The sequence below is a fragment of the Bipolaris zeicola genome (assembly GCF_000523435.1).
Source record: "Bipolaris zeicola 26-R-13 unplaced genomic scaffold scaffold_13, whole genome shotgun sequence".
NCBI classification, from domain to species: Eukaryota; Fungi; Ascomycota; class Dothideomycetes; order Pleosporales; family Pleosporaceae; genus Bipolaris; species Bipolaris zeicola.
In genome coordinates, this window is record NW_006912062.1 from 134,115 (window position 1) to 145,334 (window position 11,220).

At 51.9% G+C, this 11,220-nt stretch overlaps 2 protein-coding genes across 2 annotated transcripts; one reads left to right on the forward strand and one right to left on the reverse strand.

Moving 5' to 3' along the window:
* Positions 1 to 1,022: 1,022 nt before the first annotated feature.
* On the forward strand, positions 1,023 to 4,081 carry COCCADRAFT_1589 (uncharacterized protein; the record flags this gene model as incomplete). Its single annotated transcript, XM_007709944.1, has 2 exons — positions 1,023 to 1,058; positions 1,115 to 4,081. The coding sequence occupies 2 exons, from the start codon at positions 1,023 to 1,025 to the stop codon at positions 4,079 to 4,081; spliced, it is 3,003 nt and encodes a 1,000-aa protein (XP_007708134.1).
* A 621-nt stretch (positions 4,082 to 4,702) lies between these two features.
* COCCADRAFT_85352 (uncharacterized protein) lies at positions 4,703 to 11,220 on the reverse strand (the record flags this gene model as incomplete). The annotated part of the gene is made up of 3 exons (XM_007710007.1): positions 4,703 to 10,183; positions 10,239 to 10,477; positions 10,530 to 11,220. 3 exons carry the CDS (start codon positions 11,218 to 11,220, stop codon positions 4,703 to 4,705), a joined length of 6,411 nt encoding a protein of 2,136 aa, XP_007708197.1.

Below are 11,220 nucleotides of genomic sequence, written 5' to 3' on the forward strand. Positions count from 1 at the left end.
TGCACTAATAAGAGGCTCCGGGCGAGGGCGTGGAAGGCCATGCTAGACCGGAGTTGGAAGAATCCAAATGGTCCGCGTCGAAAAGGGAATAGCGTGTGAAACGCGACGACGCGACAGTTTTTATAGTGATTCGAGAGGACGTGTAGTCTGCAAGTTTGGCGTACGACATAAATGAAGTTCCCGAAGTCGGAGAAAGACGGAAGTCAGATATCACGTGACCTGGCGCTGGGGCAGAGTCGGGGTGAGACATGTTTGAGATGACAATGAAAGAGGCGTCGAGAAGGGGGGACCAGCGTACAAAGACAGAGTTTGTTCGTCAGCTTATCAAGCCACGAGGACAGACGAGCCGGATGCATCGGGAGGTGGACAGCGGATTGCTTGGGCCGGCCGAGCTGGCAGCGCGTCATGCGAAGGCGAAAGCATGGAATAATTGTGGTGGCTGAACAGTGGCGCAATAAGGCTGATGCGGCGGCTGGACCAATGCAGACCCCGGTTCACTGGCCGTGCTCCCAGCCGCCGCATACTACTACCAGGCACATGTAAAGTATGTCAAGTATGTCTACTATCCGCGTAGTTTGGGAACATTGCCGCCTGTCACGCACTAAACAATTGCTGCTATACACCTGGTCTACTAGGTATACCTGGTCGGTGTAGAAATCTGTACCTCAGCATCGCGACGAGACGCGCACAAGCAGCCACAAAGCCGCTGCATCCACACCAGACTCGGCCTTGCTGCAGTCCCGCATTCCGACTCAACCTTCACCACTCTGCCTCTTGTCGCCCATCCTCTAGGTCCGACAACACCCCCGACCCTGCCTGTTCGTTCTGTCGTCCGAAATGCCCGCCCACTGAGACGCCTCATCTCCAGCCCATTCTGATCCTGCGTTCGCTTGACCGCCGAGCATTGACAGCAAACGTATATCTGACGCCAGCCCCCCGCGTACAGCTTGCTTTTGCAAACCCTGGGACAACACAACCCTAATACACCGGCTACCAGAGTACTAGAGTAGCATCCGCCCACCATGGCCGGAATGGAGAACATCGAGGTCCATAGCAAGGTACGTCCTCCCACCTCCCGTCTCCCATCCCTGCTGCCCGTGCTGATTACTGCCAGTCTTACCTTGTAAGATGGGTCAATGTTTCCTCAGGCCACACCATATCATGGAGTGTCCAACCACACAAAAAGTCTCTCAATTTCGGTATCTTCAAGCACCCCGGAAACGCGACGGGCTCAGCTCCCCACTTGCCTTCCACGGCCACCTTAGAGGCCGGCCCAGGCACCCCCTCCCTCGAGCCACCCGTAACACGCGGGCGCGGAGCCTCGACGTCGAGAAACGACCGAACCGTCGTCCTGGAAAAGCTGTCAGCAATCGGTCTGAAACAGGTACACTGGCATGGCAAATGTGAGGCCGACACCGTCTCCATGGGCACTTATGACATACCCCCCGGCGAGGGCGGCATGTATGGTCTTGTCTTTGACAATACCTTCTCCAAGACAGTGTCTAAGACGGCCACATTTGTTCTCATGACATATCCAACCAATGCCGCCCCAAAATCGGGTCACCACATGCACTATGCCCAGGCAATGGCTGGAGCAAGCACAACTAGTCTCGCCAAGTCATCACCGTCTATTAACCCCGCCGAATCATCTGAGTCCTTGGCCCAAACATCTGGAGACCGACCAAAGTCGCAATACGGCCAAAAACAAGGCAGTCTATCTGGCTCGTCTTTTCTCACCGGTGTACTGCAGAAGAAGCGAAGAAAGAGGAACCAGGGCTATGCGAGACGCTTCTTTTCTTTGGATCTCACCTCGTCAACACTGTCGTATTACCGCAATGACCATTCCTCCGCTCTACGTGGCGCCATCCCGCTGTCGCTAGCCGCCATCGGTGCAAACGAGGAAACAAGGGAAATTTCTGTAGATTCAGGAGCGGAGATCTGGCAGCTACGCGCCCTCAATGACAAAGATTTCCAAATGTGGAAAAATGCGCTCGACCGTGCATCAAGAACAGCAGCGGACAGGGGAGCTGTGGCTTCGCCTACCCTACAAATACAAGAGGGAACATTTCAGAGCTTTCCACAAGCCTCAAGTGCGATCGAAGAGAACGAATGGGCTAGGGTTGAGGCACTGATGGGGCGAGTTTCTGGTACAAGAGACGCGGTGCGAAGATTGGTCCAGCAAACCGAACCCAAGTCCGCTACAAGCACTATGTTGGCTGTTACAAAGACAAACGAAACTGCATCACCTGCACCGTCCGAAACAGAACCCAGCGACTACTTCCCGGAACAAAAGGCGCCCCAAAAGACTTCCTTTTGGAAGCGCAAGTCAAGTAGTTCAGCTGCCCAGAGCCCTTCAGGGCTGTCCAACAAAAGTGGCTCGTCCGGAGCAGTCCCTCCCCTGCCTCCCCTGCCCGCAAACATCTCAGCAAATGGCACGCTTGCAGTGCCATCCCAGAATGGTCATGGTACAAGTTCCCCAATGGAAGAACTTGTGCATGGCAACTGCATGGCTCTGCTGAAAGACTTGGATTCTGTTGTCGCAGACTTTGCCAATCTCATCAGCGAAAGCAAACAACGTCGAGCGTTAGCACAACCGCCACCACTCTCTGCTGTACCATCACGCAACAGCTTCGAATCAACTGTAGAATCTGTTGACGAGTTCTTCGATGCAACCGATGGCGATGGCAGCAAGTCGCAGCTGCTTACTATTCGGCGTGATAGCGGCGACAATGAGCACGAGCGTGGACAAGCTCCAAACGAGGACTCGGACGGAGAATCAGAGTCGTCGTCTGAAAACGGAAGTGAGGAAACAAGAGATCGCCCACGAATGTCGCTTGAAATGACACCAGCACTTTTCCCCACAAAGCCCGAGTCCCTGAAGCCTCTACCTCTCGACCCAGTTGACCGTCGAGCCACTGTTCCTGCGCCTAAAGTCCAACCTCCAAGTCTGATTGCATTCTTCAGGAAGAATGTTGGCAAAGATTTGTCAACCATTGCCATGCCGGTGTCTGCTAATGAGCCTACATCGGCATTGCAACGACTAGCCGAACAACTCGAATACAGTGAGCTACTAGATGCCGCTGTAGCAGCTCCCTCAGAAACGGGCGAGCGTCTCGTCTACATCGCCGCTTTTGCAATCTCGGCCTTTAGCAACGCCCGTGTCAAGGATCGCGCAATCCGCAAACCATTCAACCCTATGCTTGGTGAAACGTATGAACTCGTTCGCGAAGACAAGGGCTTCCGTTTCTTTGCAGAAAAAGTCGTTCACCGTCCCGTACGCATGGCCTGCCAAGCTGAAGCGCAAGAATGGACGTTTATCCAATCCCCAACCCCAATGCAGAAGTTCTGGGGTAAAAGCGCTGAAATCAACACCGATGGTCGTGTTCGCATCTTCTTACATGCTTCCGGTGAGCACTACTCGTGGACTTTGGCAACATCCTATCTGCGTAACGTCATTGCAGGTGAGAAGTATCTTGAACCCTCTGGCACAATGACCATCGTCTCGGAAACTACGGGCGCAAAAGCTGTTTGCACATTCAAGGCTGGCGGCATGTTTGCCGGCCGCTCAGAAGAAGTCTTGGTTCAAGCATTCGATAACACTGGTTCCATTCTCCCCAGTGGTGCAACAGGCAAATGGACAGCCGACCTTCAGCTCACATCCAACGGACAGCCGATCGGCAAGACTATCTGGAAAGTAGGTAGCTTGGTTGATAAAGCTGAGAAACACTACGGCCTCACCACCTTTGCCGCCGCCCTCAATCAGGTCACAGCTATTGAGGAAGGCCACATTCCACCCACTGACTCACGACTCCGACCCGATCAACGCGCCCTTGAAGATGGTGATGTAGACAAAGCTGAAGCGCTGAAAGCTCGTCTTGAAGAGCGCCAGAGAGCTAGAAGAAAGGTTCTAGAAGAACATGGTCAAGAGTGGAAGCCGCGCTGGTTCAGCAAGGTCGGAGCTGCTGAAGCGGCGGCATTGGGTGACGAAGAGGTTTGGAGGCTCAAGGGTGGCAAGGATGGGTACTGGGAGTGCAGGGAACGGGGCGAGTGGGGGGAACTGACTGAGGTCTTTGAGACTTGAGATGAGCTATGTTGACGGATCAAGGAAGGGGTGTTGAATTATGAACATAGAAATGAGGTTGACGAACGCTTAACGAGTCAAGATGGATTGGTGTTTTATGAATGATGCTTCATGTCTTATGATGGATTTAATATAGTTGCTTTCTGAGATGGACTGATATAAGCACCTTTTACTTAGACAGAGCGCTAAGCTCAGTAGACGGTTGCGAGGTCAACATCTTAATAACTATTCTTGTTACGAGAGATAGAGGCAAATGCAGCCAATTATTTACTTGTCCCTTTTTACTAGCGGAGAATGTTCATAGACAGTGTCACAGAGGTGTAGTATGGGATTTTGATATGCAGTACTAACATCATTGGTATTAAGAACTACAAATGCATAACTTTTTTTATAAAGAAAACATTAGACTCAAGGAAAGAAACTCGTAAGAGAGAGAGAGAGAGAGGCTGAGAAGTAGAGACACCATCAAGGCATTCAATCTACCCCATGTAAGCAGACTATTGAACAACAAAGAAAAGAAAAAAACGAGCGGGCAAACTGAACGCTACACTATCTGGAACAAACCCATTAAACCCATAACAACACACATATACACCCATCATACACATGAATCTCGTTCCCTTACACACGAACCATAGCCCCATTCCCCATCATAGGCGAACCAACGCGCAACTGGCGTTGCTGTCCCATAACCAACTCATCGCTTCCAAACGTCCAATCCTCAACCCCTTTAAAGCCTCCCTCCTGGGACTCAGCCTTGCCTGCGCCAAACGGCTTCGCATCCCACTTCTCTGTTCCCTCAGCGCCCTTCCACTTGGGGTCTGTGCCGAAGACGCGGAAGAGCAGGGCGTTGAGGCGCTCGTACTCGGCGTAGGATTTTGGCCAGGCGCCGTAGCGCTGGTAGGCGAGTTTGAGGAGGTGCAGGTGCTTGAGGGCTGTGGCGGAGTGGTCCATGGTGCTTGAGTCGATGGCTTCGGGGCCGGGTGTGTTGGGTGCGGTTTTGACGTTGATGCCCTCGCGAGCGAGGAGTTGGGCGGTTGTGTCCATTTCGTCGTCGTCGTCGTCTTCGTCGTCTTGGGCGGCGGAGGCGTTGGAGGAGGTGTTGACGAGGATACGGAGAAGGTCTTCGTGGACGAGGATGGCTTTCTTGAAGCAGTCCTGTGCCATGCTTGCCGTCTTTTCGCCTTTAGCGGCTTGGGCTTGGTAGTGCTGGCCGGTGGAGGTGTAGAGTTGGGCGAGGAGCTCGTAGGTTTCGATTGTGACGGGGGCGCGGGGACCGTGGGCACGGCGCATGTTGTATGCAATGTCTTCGGCGAGACGGATGGCTTTGACGGGGTGGCCGCCCAGGTAGCGGGCGCAGATGAGGCGGCGACCAAGGTTGAGCAGGACTTCGGCGGGCCAGGAGCGTTGGGCGTCGCGGGTCTGCCAGAGGGTGGTGAGGAGCCATTCGAGGGTCTCGTAGTCTTCTTGTTCGCCGAGGAGTGCAGATAGCTGGCTCAGTTCGTACAGCTGAATATGAGCAAAGTTGATCTTGAGATTCTTGCAGATTTCCAGGATTTGCTTGACGATGCGGTTGGACAGGGCGAGCATCTTCTTGCGCAGAGCAGCGTCGGGACACTTCTCGTTGCCGTCACGGCCGACAAGGAGAGAAGCAAGCTTGAAGCCCATGCCAATAGCCCGTGGACCGTTGTAACCATCGTGCTTGTTGGCAAAGAGGAAGCCGAGAGTGGCAATGTCGTATGCCTCACGGAACTTCTTCTCCTTGGTAAGCTGGCTGACGCTTCGGTTGCTGGAGAGAATGACGGAGCGAATGAAGTCCTTGTTGCGGCCGCTACCAAGGTAGTCAAGAATACCAATGATGAAGATGCGAGGGGACTCCTTGCTGAAGTCCTTCAAGTCCTGAGCATCACGCTTGACAAAGAGGTCAACAGCCTGGTCTTCGACGACTGAGATCATGTCCTTGTTGTCGTTGCGGCGGAGATAGTATCGGAGTGGGGCAGCAGCAAGAAGAATGTTTGTCAGACTCTCGTTGTTCTGGAGCGTCTGGTGGAACTGAACCCAGTAAATGTACTCCATGGTAAGATCAGCGTAGATCTCCGAGAACGTGATGCTGAGATCCTTCCTGAGGTGGTATTGCAGCGATGCAAGGAAAGCAAGAGAAGTGCGACTAGTCTTGGTCAGATCAAACGACCACTTGGCTGCATTCCTGGAGTCTTTGGCACAGATCTGGCGATGCATTTCTTGAACCATAGCATACGCGGTGCTGCTCTGGCCAATGGCCTGCATGGTAGAAGCGATGGAAGCAGCAGACTCCATTTGCTTCTGCGAGGAGGTCTCCTTGGTGACGATCTCAGAGACAGCCTTTGAAATCTGCTTGACTGCAACATCCGTCTTTTGCTGACGCGAGTAGAGAGTTGCAAGCTCCTTCAAGCTGGTAAGCGAAGACTCGTGGCTGTAACCGTATTTCTGGGTAGCCTCCTGGAAGTGCGATTCGCTCATCGTCAAGGCGCGTGAGACAGTCTCAGCCTTAAGGTTGGTGGATGACGTCGAGTGCATCTGCTTCAGGTAGAGCGACGACAGTGTGTTGTTGATCTCCGTAACAGTAGTCTTGGTGGTGACTTGCTTGCCAGACTGCGAAACTGCCTCGTAGAGAGAAATCGCCTCAGACATGTGCTGTTCGCTGCTCTGGGCAACTTGAGCGAGCGAGAGGGTTGCATTGACGGCGATTGTAGATTCAGCGCCAAAGACCGCAGTAGAAGTCTCGCGGTACTCCTTGGTGACCTTGTACAGATCAGACCAGGTGGCCTTTGTCTCCTCAAGACACTGGTAATATCGCTCGTACAGCGTCTCAACATACTTGGTCTCTGTGAAGACCTTGTGCTCCTTGTGCTGTCGAACAAAAGTGTTCCAGAGCACTTTGTAGAAGGTCACAGCTTCCGCATAGCGACGATCTTCCCAGTACGTCACGGTGACCACCTGCAAAGCATCCAATGCATTCTTGTGGCAGATGTCAGACTCCTTGTTCAGCGCAACCAGGATCTGCAGGTAGTAGTCAAGCCAGTATCCATGGTTCCTGGGGTGAGCGCGACATCTCTGAGCTAGAATGTAGAGAGTCTCAATGGTTTTCTCGTGCGTTTGACCAAGTCGTGCACGGTATACAACCAGGATCTCTTGGTAAATGCTGATAGCCTTGTCCACATAGCCGTGCTTGTCGTAGAAGTTGATCAGGAGGTTCTTCGCCTTGTCAAAGATGGCTTGGTCAATCTTTTCAGTGACGAGGACAGCGCGGAAAAAGCGGTTGTAGACGTCATCAACCTTGTCCAGCTGTCGCCTCTGCAGATAGCACTCTGCAAGACGCTCGACCAATTCAACCGATTCCTGGAGGAACGATGTAGCCATGGTAACGTCATGAATGGAGCTTGCCAAGAAGGAAGACCAGGTACGCTTCAAAGTAGCGTGAATGACGTTGATAGCTGCGGTGTAATCGTTCTTTGCCATATACTGAACTGTGAGCTTCTTGGAAAGAGCAATTGTGCTAGAATCAAGCGTCTTCGAGCTCGAGATGGTGGTAAAGAACACGTCCTGGAACACGGATTCAGAAATTGTCGTCGTAGTTTCAGTCACAGAACTAGAGCTTGATAGGCTATGCTGGACGAGTTCGCTAGAGGTCTGAGAAAGCTGCTGGCGGACCTCAAGGGAGGCTTGAGACTCCTGGCGGTTCACACTCTGGTAGTAGGAGCTTGCAAACTTGAAAATCGAGAGTGCTTGAGCATGTGCGTTCATACTTCTCATCTCCTTGGCCACATGCGTGAGTCGTGAGACAATGTTCTCCGAGAAAGAGAGCTGATGAGCTTCATATTGCTGCCATACTGATGAAAGTACTGCCGTAGACTCGCTGCTTCGTTTTTGGTTCTTCAAAAACTGGGAGTAAGAGGTGGCAATGTCAATGTTCTTTTCGTGCCACTCAATGCCCATGACAGTGCGACACTTGGAGGAAACTTCCATCCATAGCTCGACGTACATTCTCTCCGCCTGTTGAAACTCCTTGCGGTGAAGGTGCTGCTGGATTACGCTGAGCATTGACTCGATTGAAGAGATAGTCATGACCATAGCAGTCTCCTCCTCGATCTCGTCACTGCCGAGGATGGAGCCATGAAGATCAACATCATCATGACGCCGGATATGCTTGATTCGAACGCCTCCATTCTCCCAGTGATCATCAGTGGACTGATTTGGTCCAGAACCATGGAGCTGAATCAATCGATAAATCTTCAGCGAGTTTTCCTTCTCGTTAATTGAGTCATACAGCTTTTGAAGACGTTGTTGAGTCTTGATGACAAGCTCAGAAGAGCTACCATATTGAGTCTCATAAGATGTGATGAGAACCTTCAAAATCTGCTCGCGGTTCGTCATGATCTCGGTCCTTGTCGAGGAGGTTTGCGTCTCTGTGATACTCAAAAATTGAGTGGCACATTCGACAGTCAATGGATGAATGGGCGACAAAGTCTCTTTGCTGATAATGGTGCAGATGTACAAGTACTTCGCAATCTGAGTGATGTTGTGAACCATCATGTAGCTTGTTGCAATCGCCAGGTAAGTTTGGAGAACGGCGGGATGGTTCTTTGTGAAGAGCGTTTCACGCACGTTACCAACAGTCCTTTGGAGCTCAAGTACCTGAGGAATCGGGAGTTGCAAATTCCAGCAGTTCGATTCCAGAATGGCGAGCATCGTCGTTTCCGGAAAGACCTTCTTGAGTTCAGCAGTCGGCTTGAACTCTCCAGTCGATTTGGGGGCCAGAGGGGACTGTTGCAAATGCAAGACCCAATACCTGACTGCGTACTCAAGGAAGCGGTATTGCTTGAACAGGTTGTCTGGTGTAGATGGATCGGAAATGTCGAAAGTCGGCTCGCTCCTGCTGTCCTTAAGGACAGACTTGGTATAAGCCAGGACTCTAAGAAGCAAATCCGTCTCGCTATGCTCTAATGGAATAGAAACCTTGCCAGTTTCGGCCAGATCATGAAGAGCAGAGTGAATCACAGGGTGCCTGAATCGCACAATACGCTGGTGCAGAGTGAACAGCGGCTCCAGAGATCTGAACATCTCGTTTACGTTGACTCCCTTGTCAGAGATAGTTCCGCGCTGGACATCGACAGAGAACAGAGTGCGAATCTCATCGATGGTGAGGGGCCGCTCAGCAGCCAGAACCCATGACAGCATGGTCTTTGCATCGTTGCTGGGGTTCAGCTGTTTGAAGAGAGTCACAATCAGGTCAGAGACTGTAGGCTTGGAAGTCTCCAAACCGCTGATTACTTTACTCATAGCATCAGGGGACTTCTGGCCGTTGAGTAGCTCACAGATCAATGAGAGCTGCAAGAATGACCCGTTGGCTATTTGGATAACCCGATCCAATAGTTGTTCTTGCTCGAGAGCACGCTGGCCATGGAACTGATGGTTGTGAATCAACGACCGTAGGGCAACAGCGTGCAAGTCATCCCGAACATCGTCGCGTGTGATTTCATGTTGAATGCCCATGGATGGAGATGAGAGTTTCACAGAGGAAGACATCGTGATCAGTCTTACGCCGCGGCCCTGCTTGGTAACCTTGGCCAGCTTCTCCAGAAGACCAGTCGAGCTGAAACCGCCCATTGCTTGGACGGAGGCGCTCTTGGAGTCAGCGATCTCATCCAGACCGTCGACTACAATCACAAGCTCATTGGAGCCAGCAGCAGGGTGCTGAAGAGCCTCTGTCAATGCTTGCCAAAGGTGCTCTTCGTAAGTCTTAACATCTTCACAGTTTCGGCACTGGTTATAGGCCCGGAAAAGCGCCCAGTACATGTTCATGTTGCCAATGCGCAGATTGAGCAATTGGAAGAGCAAAGACTTCACTACTGCAAGCGAGGTTGCAGCAGTTGGAATGTCCGGAGAGAGGGAGCAGAACAATGTATCGTACTGCTGGCGGTTCATAGGCCGCTGCAAACGCTCAACGATGGATCCAGCAAGGGTGGTTTTACCAGCACCCGATTGGCCGGTAACCAAGAAGATGCGGTTTTGGCTGTGGAAAAACCTCGTCAAGTGCTTGTTGAACCACAGGCAAGTAAACTCCTGAAATGCATCAAGTAAGTGCTTGTTCTATATCGTAATGCGTCCTTGGACTTACTGCTTGGTTGTCTACATATGTCTCATGATCTCTGGTGATTGCTGCAATCACTCGATCCTGAGAAGCCAGCCATCGGCTCAGATGCTGAACATCAATGGACTCTCCTTCTTCGAAAACCTCGTTTTCGATTTGGGATTGCCAGATGAGTTCAATCACAGTGTTTTGACGAGTGCGGAATGATTCGATTGTATCGCCAAACTGCTCAAAAATGTCTAGGCTGGTAGAGTTGGATGACATACCTAGGCTAGTTAGCAGAGATTCTCAGGACGGGTTATAAATAAAACCACATACCCTTGGCGGCGTAGTAAAACTGAATGCCAACGTCGACTACCAGGCTGATGAGATCTGCGTAGAGCAGGCAGATCTGCTCGCGAATCTCAGGGCTCGCAGCCAACAACTCGGAACGGTGCAAGACCGAGTGGAAGGACATGGCAAACTTGTAGAAGATTGAGAATGCCTTGTCCAGAGCTTCAGAGTTGTGGTGGCTGAGCTCAAGAAGCAGTTGTGCATGGCCATAACCGACAATGGCAGCAGAGGCACTGTTGTGAGCAAACGGCTGTATAGCCTGCTCAAACTTGTGAAGTTGCTCTGCAAAATAAAGGGCGCGAATCAGGACTCTGTCCCATCGGCTACCCTTGTGAGGGAGTGTGGTCAGTCGCTCGGATCTGATCCACTCAAGAAAAGAGACATAAGTAACATCGCGGATGTTCTCATGCGCAACGCCCAGCGCCTTCTTGCTACGGTCAGTCAAAGCTGCCGCAGACTCTTGGACAAACAAGTTTTGGTAATTGCCAGTACTGCCGAGAAGCTTCTTGGGGGATTTGACTGAGCCAAAGTTCCCGCTCGTGGCACGAGAAGAGGCAAAGGACGACAAACGTCCTTTGGTGCGGAAGAGCGCCCCAGGCGACTCTGTTGGGGAGAGCACACTTGCTCCGTTGGTTCCGTTCAACTTTCCGGAAGAAGACGAGAGTCTGAGAGACAT